The sequence below is a fragment of the Battus philenor genome, unplaced genomic scaffold, assembly GCF_028537555.1.
Source record: "Battus philenor isolate CCGP_79_NKW_IND1 unplaced genomic scaffold, ilBatPhil1.0.hap1 SCAF_19, whole genome shotgun sequence".
NCBI classification, from domain to species: domain Eukaryota; kingdom Metazoa; phylum Arthropoda; class Insecta; order Lepidoptera; family Papilionidae; genus Battus; species Battus philenor.
The window spans coordinates 3,368,259-3,387,705 of NW_027181681.1; the positions used below are offsets into that span (position 1 = coordinate 3,368,259).

At 33.4% G+C, this 19,447-nt stretch overlaps 1 protein-coding gene across 1 annotated transcript in view; it reads left to right on the forward strand.

The window, feature by feature from the left end:
- Nucleotides 1–8,170: 8,170 nt before the first annotated feature.
- Nucleotides 8,171–19,447, forward strand: part of LOC137921353 (putative phosphatidate phosphatase) — a 134,102-nt gene continuing 122,825 nt past the window's right edge. The window contains exon 1 of the mRNA XM_068764062.1: nt 8,171–8,378. Within this exon, the coding sequence (XP_068620163.1) occupies nt 8,282–8,378 (97 nt within the window). The 5' untranslated portion in view covers nt 8,171–8,281. The remainder of the gene's footprint in view (nt 8,379–19,447) is intronic.

The following is a 19,447-nucleotide window of genomic DNA, read 5'->3' on the forward strand; positions in this document are numbered from 1 at the left end:
TTGAAACCAAAGTATATTAATCTAAAAATAAATATATTTCAATAAAAAAATATTCCTTAATACCTAAATATGTAAACGTAAATATATGTAATAGATATAAGATATTCATTGTGTTATAGTCAAATGTTGATGATAATACTTGAGAGTAATAGTAAAACCATTCTAGCAAAACAATGCCGACAGAAGACGATGGCCGCTATGATTTCATCGCGTAAAAGGAATAAAAAATCAAATAATGTAAGGAAATGTTACAGCTCAGCCAACAGAGCAGCAGCGCATCAGTCATCGATCTGTGCAAATGAAAATGTTTAGTCGCAAAAGTCACTTAAAGAGAACGCCTACTTCGATAATTCTATTTTCTCTTGAAAACTCCAGTGCCTGCAAATGAGTACAAAACTCACTAAAAATTGTTTCTTTGTCACCTAAAACACAAACTGCGAAAAACAATTCAAATCAATGTATAATAGATTGTTTGTTACAATTAAATTTGGTTATGATATCAGCGGGAAATAGGACTTTCTCACATTTTTCATTAAATATTGCTTATCTCAAAAAGTTTTGAAATTGATACGAAAGCGCCATCTATGTTATAAAGCATAAATATTAAATCTACGCTGATAAAATTTTCAAAAATCTGAATCCTAGATGGCGGTACTTGTTAACAGCGGTATAAGCTGTAATACCTAGATGGCGCTTATTACACTGTGCTGTTGACTGTAAATAGGCAATAGATGTCACTACAAGAGAACAACACTTAATTTGTTTTCTAGTAATAAAACTATCAATGTACGCCAAGGCGACGAATGAATGCGAAGTATAGTGATTTAAATAATATGACCTTAACTCACCCATTTAATTCTTTACAGGACATGCAGATCATCTGATAATTATGCTGAATTCCTTATATCGCATTTAAAGATACGTAATATTTAATATGATTTAACAGTACATGGCTATCCGTATCATTTAGAAAATTTTCAAGAACTTTAAGGTTGTTTTGATATTAACTACAGATGAGACATAAGAAAAGTGCTTACGCGGTTTTACTACATAGAATTAACTGTATCGTTTTTAAAAACGAAATTTTCTGGTAGATCAATTTTAAAAATAAAATGTTTTTTTTATTTCTTTAAACCTTCTCAATAATGTAATTATTCAAATATAGATCCCACGAGAAGTACGGCAGTTTTTTGATAATTTTTACTTAGTGTTTAGTTATTTTGGCTAAATAAGTTTATTAATATAATAAAGACATTTATTGTATACATCGAATTAGTGTTGAAAGGAATTTTGTTTATTTAATTTTTATTTGGATTTAAATTTAATTTCCTATTAACAATGACTAAGTTTGAACAGAATGCATGCACACTATGGTTAAAAAAAATTTAGACGATTGTCATTACAAACCTTTTAAACAAATGTCAATTAACGACTGTAGTTCAAAGTTTATTACCATTTGTACTATATATATTTAATGGACAGATAATTATGAATATTTTTTTTCTGTCATTAATATGATAAATGTTGTTAGTCATTAGGCATTAATAGCTTCACATGTTAAGATGTGGCAGAATTGAAGGTACTTAACCTAGAGCGCTTTGCGGGAACTAACTACGATAGCTTACTCAGAGGCTTCGATACGATGAAGTGGCCGTGGAGATCTAAGGTTGCTTTGGTGATCGTCACTTATGTAACTTGACTTATTCTTCAATTTAGTGACTTTTGCAGATTCCGCGAGTTCAATGAGTAGGTCGTAGAGGCCTCAAGGTTTACTATAAGATCTATTTTTTCTATATTTACCTTTTTCATCGTGACAATCGACGGTTCATTCGCCGCATATAAGCCCAGCTATTTATTATTCTATATGGTAAGAAAAGGACCAATATTTAGCCACTTCCGCCGCCCGCCAGCCCGCTGATAAATGCGCATGCGGCAAACAATGCGAATTACACCACTACCACCGCTAAATCACTCAACGCGTTTTTCACCCCACCACGAGGCATCTTTAGGAGTTATGTTACATCGATTAGTTTGGTCCTTTTCTTACTTAGGATGGACATCCGCAAAATTACGCCTGATTTCATTAAATAGTTCTATATGGATCACTATGGAACCTTGTTGCCATAAATCGCTGCATGACATCACACCGCTATCGTCGCATACGCTGTACCTGCCTATCAGCGAGCATCTGCTTGTCTTCTTTCTTGAGTCTTCTATATACATAGCTTCTATTTACAAAGCATAGTCGAGTTTAACTTTTCGAACCATGGCTGAATCTGTTCGGTTGAATGCTGTTACAAGATTACAGGATTATGTAATGATTCAAATAACATATTAAAGCATTTTAATACCACATTATATAAACACATATCTTTGCATTTATTATGTTATCTTTATATTGGCCATAAATAATGTTTTTAAAAAGAATATTTTAAATACTACATAAACTGACAATGATAGTTACGAAAGAAACGAGTCCCCAAAGATTGGGTACGCTGTTGTTTAACAAAGAAACAACATTTTATGTCAATATAGATTGAAAAAAAAGTCCACAGGTGTCAGTTCAATGGCTACCGATTAACGTGGAAGCGGCATTCCTTTGCCCCTTGGATTATAAAAAAAAAACTATTGTCGCGTCGAACCTTCACGGTTGAAATTGAGTCGACGGGAGTAACTCATGCGTTATTGTGTTCGCGTTCTAATTTTAAATAATCTATTTAATTTTGTAAATTAATATTTTTATGGCTTCCTTCTCGGTTACGAGTTAATATAATGCTTTTCTACATTCCTGTTCGGGTCCATGGTTTATTTTTAAAATTAACTTTTTTAGTTAAATCTTTACCGTAGTTGTTAAAGGCGTAACAATATTAGTTTGTTACTCAGACAATTTAAATGTAATAATTACCACAATATGAATTATCCGTCATTCCAAGTAACAACCTGCATCTTACCATTTTCAACACACGTATGTATGTAACTGCCTCATCGCCAGTCCCAAGCCTGGAAGCCAAGTAAGATATATATGTACTCAGCAATAAAACGCCGTGATTGAGGCTTCGTTTCCCAACAGCTTCATGCGAACTAAACGTACCGGCTCTACAAACATAGGCATCATAATTCCATTGTATTCCCGAACACCGTGTCTGCCTATCACGTGTTTAGAAATGACACGTGTCTGGTAGAAATATTAACAGGGCATTGGAGTACCTATACAGGTTCAAATTCTAGGAGAGTCCCTCGGGCGTCTATGACACATCGGTGGACCAGACCATGGTGCACGTAATTGCTTGCTGTCCCGTGTTCGAACTTACTAAAACTGATTGTGAGCTAGAAATAGAAAGGAAATTATAAAATGGCAGAATTGTCTCCTCCATCTTCCTACAGTACTTTTGGAAAGTAGAAACTGATAGGTCTGTGATATAGAAATAATTAAACATATTTTAAAATATTAATCATGTATAATTAAATATAAAATTTTGAAAAAAAAAATGTGAAGGGCGAAAATAGAAAAAGTGAGACAAAATATGTCGAAAAGAAATTATTGAAGTAAACACTCCTTAAAAATGATAGGAAATTTTTGCTCTATGTGTACTAACCCAAGAAATTACCCCAATAGAAAATTCTACCTAAAAGTCTATTCCGATAGAGGATTATAATATCTAAAAAGTTATAGTCATCATTTCTGCCGAAGGACATCTGCAGCTGAAGATGTCCGAAAGTACATGTTGGAAGCGGCTTGTACCCAGTGTGGTCCTTAAGGACCTTATGAATGAACGTCTTTTGATAGCAAGTCCATGATCTCCAATCAAGATCACTAAAATCCCAGCGTCATCTTTTCCAGAAGCTATATATCTTATCCACTGCCACGTCTATTTGACAATACGCGTCAGCATGTTGATAACTTTTAATGATCTACTGAACTCCTCATTCCGATTCGATATTGTAAAGAAAATCCAAGCTTACTCCGCGGCTCGTTGAGCGACTACCAGCATTCTTTATGGCTTTCGCCATTGAGGGTCCCTCGTATTTCCCCTGTCCTGGGTACACAGGGATAACAATTACAATAATTCACTAAATTATCTTATCTCCATACTCTTCTTCCGTTCGTTTTAATGTCATCCATTCATTCCTCTTTTATTCGTCACAATTTCTTGCATTCCGTTTTATTCCTTTTATTCCTTTCATAACTCGCCTAACTTAGTACATCTCGTTTATTTTGTTTATTTTTATTTCTGTCACAATTCGCAATTGTCACTTTGCCAAAGATAACTAAATTGAGAGACCATGTTTCAGTATAGGACTTCATTACTGGTAATAGACAGTGGATGTTGACTTTCGCCTTAAATCAGAGAGGTTGTAACTTTCCATGTCGACCTTCTGCCACCTGACCAGTCCTGGTAGATCGTGCAGCTGCTTACCATCACCACCAGGAGAGTACCGACCTGCGGTGTAAAATCAGACCAGGACTTCTACCCACTACCCTTTCCAAATAAATATATTTTTCTTCTGTTACCGAGTTTGCTGTTTTCTTTTACCTTTCACACCTAAGGCAAGTTAGAAGACAAGAACCGGTAAAAGGTTTAGAATGAGTAAATATTTTGAGACAATCATACCAATAAAATTTCAAACTTTATTATACAGTAACCAAAAAATCTTGACATGAATTGACATTTCCTGTATTATAAGCATCTTATATTCTGAATTATAGTATCATACGAAGTCCTAATGAACACTTCGTATATAATCCTACTGTAGGGTACCATAATCCCTTTGTGTACAGGATCGTCGACTATAGATGTAAAATCTTCAGATATAATAACGCAATGATAATTGAGTTCAGTGTTTTCAAAGTTCGGGTAACTATATATTAAAATTAATAAATGTTTACTATCTGTTCCTAAAGACTGTACTGGTATAATTGTTATATTGGCCGTTCGCATTTCAATAGAAATATATAAATAATGTAATATATTAGGGGAACCGGAGAGTAATGTGGTTTCTGTCGAACCGATTGATTTTTACCGCTCCGGCATTGAAAATTTGTATACTACATGGCAAAAGGTTGTTGATAACGAAAGTGAATATATTGTTGATAAAAAATAAAAACTTGTTAAAATGTAATCGTGCGAATTTAACTTAAGAAAGTGACATTACTTTGAGATCCTCCTAATATTTTAATATGTCCATTTTATATAAGATGATCCAAAAAGATTTGACAATTTTTAATCTTTTTGCTGACCAATGTGCTAATAGGTACATCTACTCTTTGAAGCCTTTACATCTATGATCAATCACCCTGTATAGAAAAACACAATAAAGTGAATTTTTTGTCGTAATATTTGAGATCGGATACTCGGAAGAATATTATTTACTTAATTTTAAGGGTTATTATAATATGGAAAGCACTTTTGTATCGAAAAAAATCCCATAACACGAATGAACGCATGGGAAAAAAATATAATTTCTTGTGTAAGTGCGATGAAATAAATAAAATAATGAAATAAAAAAAATAAATGAAAAACTATATCTCGCTTTTTATTGATGCCTTCAATGGTATCTGAGTAATAAAATAAATTTATGATAACACACCTCTAAATATTTAATCTCTGAATGTGAAAAAGATCGAATCTTCAGTAATGAGGAGATTCATTGACGTATGGAAGCAACCCACATAGCCCCGCTTATTGATAATTGAATCGGCAGTAGGCATGTCACACAGCATGAAGAACTGACGGCTGCTGAGACGTTAAAGTCCTGGAAAAAGTGGTCTTCACCGGCAAGCGCAATGTAGGACATCAATCCCTAAAGTGCACAGACAACCATGTTAAGGTTATCGTATCGCCTTGTTAAGGCGATGGATGAAGGCTGCTCTCAACCGGTCCTATTAGTTACAGATAAACATAGAATTCATTTATTAAACATTGTAGCTTTAAACAGAGCTACTATTGATAGTCTGCTTTATTTTTAATCTATTTTATTATTGATTCCAATCTGCATCGAAAAACGCATATATTAATTGGATATCCAAGACGACGTCTATGTTCAGTGTCAGCAGTGGATGTCTTAGAGCTGAAATGGAGATGAATGTAGTATTTTCTATAATAATAATGCATTCATATTGAAAAACAAGTCGTCCATTGAACAATTTCTGTAAAATTTGTAAAAGAAGTATTGTTATATATATAAGTCGATATTTATTGTGATAATTAATAATACGATATTCTTAGCATATCTAAAAAAATAGAGCTCTTACAAAGCACTTTGCAAAATACCACGGCAAAATTACACTTAGACTTTATTAATTCGGCAACACCTTTAGATTCTTCACTTCCTTTACTTTTTACCTTAGTTGTTTCCTCGTGACTGAGGGTCGTGGCCAATTATGACAGGCTACGCCACCATTTTTCTCCTGTATTTTCCATTTTCTGAAAGCTTTAAGGTCCTTACATGCTTGTAACTATTTCAGCGATTGGGTTACCGTCTAGTCCATCGACGCCATTTTATTTCCTACATTGCAACTCTAAGCCTCTTAGGATTATCAGAGCTCTTTCGTGCCAAGCAGCTGATCCTAATTTTAAACTGTTTAAGGACAGAGGAATCAATGAGGCGCGCTGTCGGATGTGTCAATCCTTTGCCTTGTGAGAGGCAAGCGTCCAGGCTTCATACGCGTACAGAAATATGGAAAAGACAAGAGCACACATTAGTTTCACTATGGTGCATCTAAAGATCCCACCTACCTCTCTCTCTCCAAAAAATAACTTTATTAGCAAGTAAATCAAGTAAGTAGTTATGATTACTTGTTTGCGCGGTGATAACCCATTGGTAGAGGACCGTGACTTGCGATCATAAGTCGCGAGTCCGATTCGCGGGTTACAATCTTTTATAATCCACACTTTGTGCATTAATTATATAGGATTGCCACTACCCACAAACAAGTGTACTAAAGGATGGGCAGCAGCATTCTCTGCGTACCATAAAACCACACTGGGATCGCCAACACACCTGCCAATCGTAGCGATTTTTGTAAATCCCTTATGGAAATATTTAATGGAGGTCTATGCCTTACAATAAGCGTTAAATGGCTCAAACAATAATAAATTCCTAAAACTCGTCAGTACTATTTATGTTAACAGTTTAGTTATTCAATAAACAAATGACTAAATATTACGATTCAGCAAATTCAACAACAATTAGTTTGATTTAAAAATAAAACTATATTTATAATACATCGTATATCATATGCTTTCGTCTGCTTTTTAAATGCCATTTAAGTTCAAAATTAGAATTTCGAACAACATTTAACATAAATGTTATTTGCGGTATATGACTAGGCTAAATATAGGGAATAGAGTAAACATAAAAAGTCATAAATGAGATCCTTGTTCTTGCTTAATAGAATACAGAGTCTCGATCGAGTTTGTGCTATTTATAGAAATGGATTGCGTTGTATCAATTAAGTCGCATTAATTTACTTGGAGCGTATCGTGAAATACATCGTCATCACTAATTTATTTCTTAAAACCAAAATTCGAAAAATAAAACAATTCGCACCCTTTATGACTAAAACATCGACAAAAACAATTTTTTTTTTTTTGGAAATCACAAAGCGAATGTATATTATAAATCGTTACAATGGAACGAAATGTTTTAGATATTTTTTATAAATTCGTAAGCCGTTAAGTAAACTTTGTTATAAAACATATTGACCATGAAGGCAAAATAAATAATAATTAAAACAATGTTTAAATTTCATTACAGTTAACCTTCCACATTGCAAAAGGCTGTACCTATATATTTGTACGTGACTTTCGTACGTAATTTTTGTTCTTTTTAAATTTGAACTTCCATATTCTTCTTTTCTATTCTCTCGTGAAATGTTGTAAGAATATTCGTAAAAAGAAATGCGCAAAATGCACATTATGATGAATATTCCGATAATAGGTAATAAGAAACTAATTTATATTTGTGTGTAATACCAGCCATTAATCGTTGCATTTAATTATGTATATTAGTCAAATAGTAGTAATAAAAAAAATAGTTATTAAGTATCATTTCCCCATAGCCGCATAAAAGTAATTTGTTGATAACTACAACGAACTTCGTAAACATATCACGGAGTCTCGTTATGTTTGTTTCATTTCGAGGCAGCAGTAATCGCGCGCATGCGCTGAGGGTTTGACGTGTTTTATTTGACATTGTATTTCTTACGTGTTGCCGGTTTGACGTTTAGTAAAATCGTAATAAACAGTGGTTCGATATCGTATTAATTTGTGTATTGAAAATGGAGAGAAATTCGCGTAATCATTCAATAACAATTGACCGTGATTCAAAAACAATTATAAGAAAAGTTGTGTTGGATTTTATTATATTGTTTTGCAGTAAGTGTTTAAATTTATTTTACGATAACACAATTCGCTCGCTAGATTTTTGGAATTATCATTCAGTTTTAGCGTCGTACTAATTTTTGCTTCCTTTTCTATTTCTAACTATATCTAATAGGATGTAATTTTGCAATGCATATTAAAAACTAGGCCAGTAGTTACACTGAGATAACAGACGATTATTTAACTTTTTGCTACATCCGTTGCTTTAAACATAACTCATTAATTGTTTTAGTGATTTTTGTGTGAACGCATCCGATGTAAGCTATAAATAAAAACAATTATTTATAAAATGCGCGTACAAGTATTTATAAAAATACGATAAACATTTCCACTGCTATTAGTTTAGTTTATATATAATAAGCTAAACTATTAATTTATTAATTAATTAAATCGTAAATAAAAATTTTACTACTATTTCTGTAGTAAAAAATATTTAGGTACTAGGTTTAGGTACCTACCAAAATATTTTTGATTTCTAATTATTAATTTTTTTAATTTGAAGCCTCGATTTTTCATTTTTTTTCTTGATTTGGGCCTGCAGATGGCGCGTATATTCAAATACCTTATGGACCTTCCAAAAATGTAATCTCAAAATATTAAAATGTTAAACAAAATGTATTAATATATACACAGTCAATAGAGAATAAAATTTGACCTTATTCCTTGAATAGTTTAAGGCAAATACACATTTTTGTGCTTTGTTGATAATAGACATTGTCACATGGAACCTTCAATTATAAGCGACTGATGTAACTTGTGTTAAGTTAAATGAGCAGACATTACAGTACTATATGTTTTGGATATCTACTTGTTTGGTATTCACACATACTCTGAAGTAATTAGGAACTTTTAAATAAGTGGTTTTGATTAAAACTTTTATTGTAACACACACATGTCAATTCAAAGATTGATTATCTTAAATGTAAGGTGAGCTAGCAAATATAAAAATTTACAAAATCTTAATGTATGTTACAAAACAGAACACCTAGGCAGCAGGTATATTGTCATTTGTTTACTTTATTATTGTATTTTCATAATGTAAATTATTTTAATGAGCTCTATAATAGGCCATGAGCAGTGATTATACCATATGGCCAGAAGACTTAACAATATATTTCTATATCCTAGTACAATTTTAATATAAATTTAATATATACTTGAGGACTATAGATTTATTTAATGTATGAATAAATCATAATGTTATTCCATTACTTGAAATGCGAAACGTGTGCCATTTATTCAGATGACAATGAAACATAAATTTTATTTTTGTGTGGGTTTCAATGACATCAACATTTTTAACTGGTCTCATAAAAAAATGAATAAGGTTTGTAATGATTATAAAAGATATATTTTGATGTTTCAGTGTTTTGCAATGAAAATTAATTTCAATTTTAGTACATTTTATGTATACGAGTAGAATGAATTGAAATGATTTTAAACATGTTTGTAAATACAAACCATGTAATCAGATATAAAACTTATCTTGTGTATGTCAAATTATTTATTTTAAAATATTTTATTTTTTACATTTATGCATAGTCCTTATGGTAACTTTACCAATAGGTAGTTGATTGTAGTAATGAATTATTCAGACTATTTTATTTTTGTATGAAACAAAAGAGAATTTAATTTAGTATAAATAGATTTTACATATCTATTCTGTATATAAAGTACATAGCTGAAAAATCTTTAAACCTGTTACTCTTAATTTACATATTACATATAAAATATATATTCTTTAATCACATATAAAATATTTCTGGGATTTAGATGTCATAATTGAAGGTATGAACGTACGTGGGATTACTCTATGAGATCTTCAAATCAGAAATAAAGAGGTCCATAGGCAAATGAAAGTAACTGTGACAGCGGAATGGTAATACTGGAAGCATAGCATTTAGCAGAGCATATATTCTGAACTAATGGCTGCTAAGGCCTTAAGGTTCTGGTTTGGAAAGCATAGTATTTTTTGACTGGACTTTCACTGCTGCCTAAATGGCATTTGTATATTCCGCGGGTTAAAGATGGTAGCCTTAACTTATGATCTCTTTTATGGTAGCGAAGCGCGACGGCACACGAAGGAGCATCATCTCGGGCTGCTACATACTACTATTGCACCAGATTGGGTGGCCGCCGAGATCTTAGATCGCTTTGGCTAACACACCATAGAGTGACTAAGTTCAAGGGCACCCACGAAGAGACCTGGCTTTAGGCTGTCATTCATTGAACCTCGACTTCGTCGGTGGCTGTAGCCTGGCTAATAACACTACAACGACTTCAAAAAGCGTTAGCGCTGAGAGAATAAGTAAAAAGTAAGAAAAGGACCAATATATAGCTACTTCTGCTATGTGGCAGTAGTCGTGCAATAAAGTGCACCGCCCGCCAGCCCGCTGACAAACACTCGGTGTAACATTACTCCTGAAAATGCCCCGTGGAGGGGTGAAACACGTGATGAATGATTTAACGATGGTAGTTGTGTAATTCGGATTGTTTGCCGCATGCGCATTTATCAGCGGGAGCATAGCGGAAGTAGCTATATATTAGTCCTTTTCTTACTTAGGATGGACTTCCGCAAAGTATCGCCTGAATCTATTAGATATTGAAATGAAAGAAACTCTAGCAATACTTCGATCTAGAATGATCAGGTGAGACTACGGACTGCGGAGCGTGAATTACGGCATCCAGTCGCAAGTTGGATACACGACCTTGTTATTGTTAAGATCGTCGGAAAAGTCTGGACGCAGGTCGCTTCCAACCAGTGCGATTAGTTATCTTTGGAGGAAGCTTATGTGCAGCCGTGGACGTCCTATGTCTCAAATGATGGCGATGATGATAAATCTAATTTAAGAAAAATAATATTATTCAATATTTTTAATAATTTTTTACAACAGTTTATAAGTGTCTATCCAATTTTGTGATAATATTTACTCTGTTGCTTATAATGTAAATTTATTCGTAAAAGTTTTTGTATCCGTACAGGTTACTAACACATTGTTAAAAACTCAAGTAATGAATTAAATTATAACTGACAGTGATAATCTTAAATCTTAACCCAAGGACATCGGAGTCACGACTATGGAAACATGCATTCTATATACTTTCAAATATGACCATTATTAGCGCGATCGAAAAGCAGTTACTTTACCAGTTATATTACTATTGTGGATTAACTGCTGTTTGGTGTTTATATATTTGTCAAACGCTTGTAGAGATAGCGTTTGAGCAATTATTTCTCTGCCCCCTCCAAGCTGTGCTTTCCTAAGGCGCGGTACAGCGGTTCCGGTTGCACCACAGACTCGAGAAATTCTTCGGAGACGTCGACTCTAGCCTCTATTTGTCTATTTCCGGCTTTTTTACTATCAGATGGTAATTGCTTTACTTTAAAAAAAGTTGTATTTATCCTAGTCTATATCATAGATATAGTTTTAGGTTTGTAATTAAAGATGTAATGACATTCCTGTTCACAACGTAATGACGTTCCTGTTCGCAAATAAATAAAGAAATAGCCAGATCGAGATGGCTAATTTATTTTGCAACACTGCATATGCAATAGTGAAACATGTATATTAAAGATAATTAAGAATTCGTCCTAATATGTTGTTGATTATTGTGATAGATAATAAATATTATCTTATAGATAATAAATGATATGTAATCTACGCAAAGATGCATCGATATCAGCGGTTAAACTTGATTGTATATCATTGAAATAGAAGTTTAGTTAATATTATATTAGATGTCGTAAAAGCGTATACATACCCATAGTAGTGGCAGCACAGCGGTAGATGACTGACACTTGCAATCGTAGGTCGCGGGTTTGATTTCCGGGATACATTCTTATATAATTCACACTTTGTGCAATAATTGTATAAGATTGCCACTGCTCACAAACAAGTTTCTAGAGGATGGGCATCAGCGTTCTCTACGTACTATAATACCACATTGCGATTGCCAACCCGTCTGCCAAACTTGGCGATTGTGATATATCCTTCTATAGATATCTTGACTGAAACCACGTACCGTAATATGAAAATATGGAAGGGCAGGGGACATTTATTCATTTATACTTATAAAATAGACATAGTATATATTTACCTGCCTGACAAGGGTGGCGACTGTCCCCCATAGATATCTTTGGCGGAGGCCTATGCCTTGCAGAGGGCGTTCAATTGCTGAAACAACGACGACGATACATTTATAGCAAGATTTACTAACACGATAAAGTCGGGTCTTGGGCATAAAAAATTGTTTTTGCTTCTGGTTTTTCCATTATGTATATAAATCACACTTCCTGAGAAAATCTGTAATGTTTTTGTGGACATACAATACATTTTCGCCGCCTCAACAGTCACTAGACTAAACACGCTCACACAAGAGGGCAACTAAAAAGAAGAAACCTTATAAAGGAGAAAACTTAAACACCGACAGCTACAGAAACAGCCAAAACGATAGCAACATCTACGGAATGAAGACTGTTCCTTCAACACCACCCGAAAGACAAAGGAACAGTACCTGGGTCACAGGGCAGTACTAGTAATGGGAGAGATTCAAATTTTAGCTCGAGGATTAGTGATCCTTTGATTGACGAAGCTGTAACATAGATATGTTGACAAGGCCTACAGCGATATCTAACAGAAACCAAAGAGTACATTTCCATAAACGTATTGAGAGGCAATAGATAACATATTAATTTCTTTACATGTTTCTCTTTAAGATACTTTACGACTCTAATTATAAAAAAGTACAATTCACCCTTTTATTGCGTTAAGTTTCGGTACATTTGCATTTGAGTATCCAGTCTATGGTGCGTGCGACAAATTTTAATATTTTTTATTGTTATTCCTTAATATTTATTGACAGTATTTCAAATCGAAATCTCTCGAAAAAGCATACAAAAGTTTGTGTTTTACCCAAAATGTATCAACTGAAATTAATTAAAAAAGCTAAATAGTTTAAACTCTCTTTTATTTATTTATTGTTTTGAAATAACCGTGTCGTTACTTACAATGTATGTAAAATTATTAGGCACTTTTTTTTTTTAAATTTAGAACGTTTTATTTCATATTTCACGATGAGATATTTCGGGGTCGGCCTCGTTTTTTTACCGTGTTCCAGTTTTTTCACTTCACGTATATGTAAAAGATTGAGCGATTTTTTTCCCTTTTTGTCACCGCTTTTTCAGAGAAATACTTTTTTGGGTATTGTGTATAAATGGACAATGCTTTTATAGAATACGTAAAATATTTTTTTTAGATCGTGAACCGGGGAATCTTGATTTCTGACGAAGCTGTGAAATCGCTAAAGGTTTACATAATTCTTTCTGTTTAATAAATATACAATTTTGACTCTACTTCGCAAGGTGTTATAGTTGTGGTGAAGAAAGTTGACAACTACACATTTTTAAATAGTTTAACAACACAGATTAACATATACTCTTAATCAGATATAGCCTAAATAAAATCAAAAGCATCAAGCCACACAGGCCTTATCCGTCAATTTACTTTTAAAATGCGTTTTTAATTTTGTAAATGGTGGTGCTATAATATTTTGCCGAATTTTGTCAAAAAATCTGATTTCGTTCTATAATCTATATTTGATTAAAGTGGTTGATGTTTCTTCTCTATTCTATTGTTTCTGAAGATGTTAATACTGTTAGCCCTAAGGCTTTTACAGCTTCATCGGTACTGAGTTCACGAAGTGTTTTTTCTCTGTTAGTTCTCTGGAAGTTATTATTTGAATGATGAATGATCACTATTGCCTTTTTGGCCTTTAGGCAGGCTGCAGATGACGCCTCCTTGACAGAAGCCTCAGCTCGGACCTCTTCCTACCACTTTATGATCGTATTGGGAGACCGTCGAGTTCTTAGATCACAATTGGCCAGACGCTCCATATTATAACCTGGCGCAACATTAAATCCGTAATAAAATTGATGTACACGAGAAAATAATTAAATCAATTAAAACCACAGTTTTAGTATCACAATACTGTAATAGAAATGGATAACTGAAGTGTTTGAGGATGTACGAAAGGAATGGAATGATGGAGGAAGATGGAATTGTAGAATGATAGAAGGAGGAAAAAATATATTGTGTACTATGGAAGACGAGAACGAAAATAAAAATCCTTGTGAAAAAAAGATATTAAGAAATACAAAACCCTGTTCCCAATTAAAAAAAAAACCTGGCGCAACGGGTCCTGAGAGAATAGATCTCGGTTTAAGTGGTCACTATTTGGTAATTTATTTCTACGCTTTTAGCATTTTTTACTAGTTTGTGTAGCTTTTGATGAATTTAAATATATCGATAATGGAGTATTAAATAAAGTATGCGATATTCAGTAAACAAACAGTTATTTGCTAGTTTTACAATAATTACCCAAATATATATGTATTTCCTTTCTTGCAAAAAAACATCTTTAAATTTTAATCCATAGACGTTTTCAAACATCTTTTATCATATTTTAAAATCGCTACTAAGGGCAATGTTTTTTTCTCATCGATATTCTTTTTTTCCTCTATGATAACTTGAAGTCATAAGTGTCAGTGTCATCAATAATTACGCATAAGAAATAATGTGTTATTTTTTAACACACGTATATACATATAATTTTCAAATGATTACAAATCATATTTATACATTTTAATGCAGAATGATGGCGATTTAAAATTAATGACGTTATTTCTTAGTATATCATTATTTCTTTATAAACTATTTATTTCCATACATATGTGAAACAGCTGTTGCGATTTTTTTTACGTTGTAAATAAAGCTATAAAACCGTTTGTGTTTTTATATCTGACATCTGTCACTGTTTGTTAAATTACGAATAATGCTTGTATTATTTATGACCGCTAATAAAGCATGTGTAAAAATTACTGTTACTTGGTATTTTTGTAGAATAACGATTATGTATAACTTTGTTTTCGTACGTTATTCTGTGTTATGCTAAAGAAGCTTTTTTGTTCATACTATGTATGTTATTAAGTTAAATTTATAGGGATTGGTAACACAGCGGTTGAAAATTGAGACGTACGATTGTAGGATCAGGTTAGATTCCCCGGAAACAATCTTATATAAATCACACATTGTGCATTAAATATATATGATTGCCACTGCTCACAAGCAAGTTACAAGAGGATGGGTAGCCGGCTAATACGGACGGTGTATATCTGGATATAATACCACACTATGATTATGATCATGGTATATCCCATCCTAGAAACGGGTAGTACCAACCACACTATGATCATGATTATGATATATCACCCTTAGAAACGTATAGTACCCAACCACACTATTATCATGATTATGATTATATCCCCCTATAGAAATGGATAGTATCCAATCACACTAGGATCATTATTATGATTATGGTATATCCCACCACAAAAACGGATAGTACCAACCACACTATAATCATGATTATGATTATAGTATGTCCCACCATAGAAACGGATAGTACCAACCACACTATGATCATGATTATAATTATGGTATATCCCACCATAGAGACGAATAATACCAATCACACTAGGATTATGATTACGGTATATCCTCTCATAGAAACGGATAGTATCCAACCACACTATGATAATGATTATGATATATCTCTCCACAGAAACAGATAGTACCAACCACACTATGATCATGATTATAACTATGGTATATCCCCCCACAGAAACGGATAGTACCAACCACACTATAATCATGATTATGGTATATCCCCCCACAGAAACGGATAGTACCAACCGCACTATGATTATGGTATATCCCCCCATAGAAGTCTATGGAAGAGGCCTATGCGTTCCAGAGGGCGTCAATGGGATGATATCAAGCTGTTGGCACAAGTTTCCATTGATAGGGAGAGTTATTGCTACTAATTAATATTTTTAGTGTATAGTACGAGTTGGCCCGGCGTGAGTAGGACATGCATAGTTAGTCCCACTATATGGAGGAAGTTGCTGTCGCTGTAGAATTTCGATAAACTGGCAACTTTACACTGATGCTCCAAGCTCTGAAGCTTAGCGGTCAACAAAGCATCGTCACCAATAAGCCTCTTGTCTCGTCTCTATGTTGAGTCCAAAGCTTCGAGCTGGTATTTTGCCGATCGCTCTCAAAGATGGTTTCTGTATTGTACAGACGATCGGACATTTTGTGAATATGCTTCATTTGCTAAAGTTTAATTTGCAGTAATCAAATTGTCCGTTGTTTTGACGTTATAGCGCGGATATAACAAATTAACAGTTTTCGTTCGCGAGTTAGCGTATCGCTTGAATGCGCACCCGCGCGAGTTCCCATACGGACAGTGGGTGCATTGAGCGCTTGCTTCAAGTGCATTTATTGCAACCATGATTTTTGATATAAAAACGGGACAAACATATGTGTTATACTCTTTTTTTTAATAATTTTAAACAACTCGCTACACACATTTGCTAATGCTTTAAAGAAGTGAAGTGAATCTATAGCTCATTCGCAATGAATTGATGAATAGTACAACTTATCCAGAAGTCAATGATTTCAGACATAAATAATATTCTAAGAATAACGTTTTCATGTTTACTATCTGTTTCTGTAACTTGGTACTGCCAGAAGTTATCGCTTTGTCGCATTCTAAATATAAACTCAATTAATGTATCATTTCAGAGGGTAAATTTGTAAAGGTTTTTGCTGGTAAATTGGCTATAAATTACACCCTTTATAGCCTTTACACTTATAATCAATCAGTCTGTATATGTCATATAATATAAACGCTGTTAGTTTAATAACCTTGAAATAAAACGAGACTGTCCTGAAACGTAACGATTATTTGGTGGCTATAGTGCACTCCATTCAATACTGACCCTGTCTCTCGTCCTGATTCCCGATGTACTCGGAAACGATCGATTGTGTATTTGTAAATGTCTGACATGCATTTGTCGGCGGTTTGAGCGCTCGCGTTAGGTTTACGTTTCGATAAACGGTAGCTTTCAGGGATATAGCTTTTAATTTATGAACCTGTAAACTGAAAAGATTTTTTTTTTCATTTAGTTAAATCTCTGTAAGAGCGAGGTTCAAGATTCTTGTGAGAGGAATTAGTTCCGCGGCCAACCATTAGGGATATATATCTAAATAATGATATTGTATTTTGTTTTTAATTTATTTAATGAAATAGTTTATTTTTGTTCATTAGAAGTTTTAATATAGGTTCGGCATTATATACCTTTCAGTCATAATAACTTCGTTTGCACTAAGGTCATTATTGTAATTCACAATTAAATTTAGAGCAAAGGTTTTTGTACATTTTAAAAGTGGTAGTTATTTAAAAAATATGTAATTCTCTTGGCCGTTTACAAACGTGGTGAAAGTTATTGATATAATGAGGTGGATTAATAATTAAGTCAGTTGAGATAACGAAAAAATGAGATCGTGTGAATAAGTTTTATAACAGTTATGCAGCGCAAACTTAAAACTTACGTTGCCACCCTTAAATGACTGGTGCAATTGTGCCAACTTAACATTCTAAATGTTGCGTTCTTAAATACAAACCGAATTAAAAAATATATATAGAAAAATTTAAATCTGTAATTATAGTAACTAAAGAACTCCACACGATTTGTATCTCAATTTTTTTTGAGTTACATGTCTTGATTTCAACTTTACGTTGATTTATAGGACATGTTATGTACACACTTTTTGTATATGATATTAACAGTAATATTGTAAATGTGTAGAAAGAAATAGAGTTAAATACAGTTTCGTGTCCATACAAATGGACTACTGCAGAAAATAAATGTTTAAATATTAGATTTTATTATATATTATGATAATTATTTTTTGGAGGCGAGTGTCACTTCAAACATTTATCATTATCGTCATTTTAGTCGTAAGCCGACCAGTGCAGAACTTTGGCATCCGGCATTTTCAACATCATCGTTCAACATCGAAAAGATCGGTTGAAAACGGTACCAAAACACAAAAAAAGTAAAAACTAGGACCACGAATAGTCAAATAAATTATGATAATATAACACCGTAACATAGCTTCACGTAGCATGTTTATAAAAGAAGTATGAAGAGTACACATGTTCGTAATTTAGGATAGTTATTTTTTGTAAACCAATGTTCAGAAGGGTAGATAATAATTATCTTAACCACTTGTATAGGTAATTACGTAAGACATTAAAAAATTTAACGCTACCAGCTTTTTTAAGGATTCTCTATCGTATGAAATAATAATATTATTAAAATCAAAACGAAGAAAAGCTATTTCAACAAAACAATATACTGTTTTTATCGCGTGTGGTAATGTAAGTGGAACGCAATTTGTTGATATTCCGTGCCAGATAATGCACCTTAATTGTGTACATTACGACTCGTTAGTTATCTGTGGCAAGTCCAGTCCCCCTTACTATGGCGCAGGATGTGAACCGCTGGCATAAGCGGCCGCCAAACAATCTGGCAGGTAATTGCCTTGCTGTCAAAACATCCGACGCCGACCCGCGACCTGTCGGATTAAACGTATCCGTTAAAGAGGTCTCTTATTCGTGCCAGTGACAGCGGGATGTAGGCTGGCGGGAAAAAAAACTCGTTCTGAAATGGCGGCCAGTTTTGCCGCCACTTTTTGACAGCTGTCAAAATGTGCTTCTGTATTGTTTTTTTTTTAATTCGTGTATTTAAAATTAAACGTTATTTACAATTTAATCGCTATAAAACGTGAAAACATATGTCCTGTACAATTTATTGAAGTAAATAAATTTTGTTTTTATGGGTAAATGAAATGAGCTTAACCATTCCTTTTTGTTATAATTGCGTTCACTTAAACCCGTACGATATTTCTTAAGTGGTAAGAGGTTTTTGCTTCTAAACGACTTTATCTCTACGGCACGAACATGCTTCGTCCACAACAATTAGTGAATGGAATGTCTTTTGATGCACATGCCGCCGTTAAAGACATAGACTAAAAATATTTTATTACAGATGGTACATAAAAGCGCATTGGGCGTTTATTAGTGTTCCAATTTTAAATCTTATGGTCATGTCAACTTGAGAACGATTTTACTGAATATTTTTTTGACTTTACTAA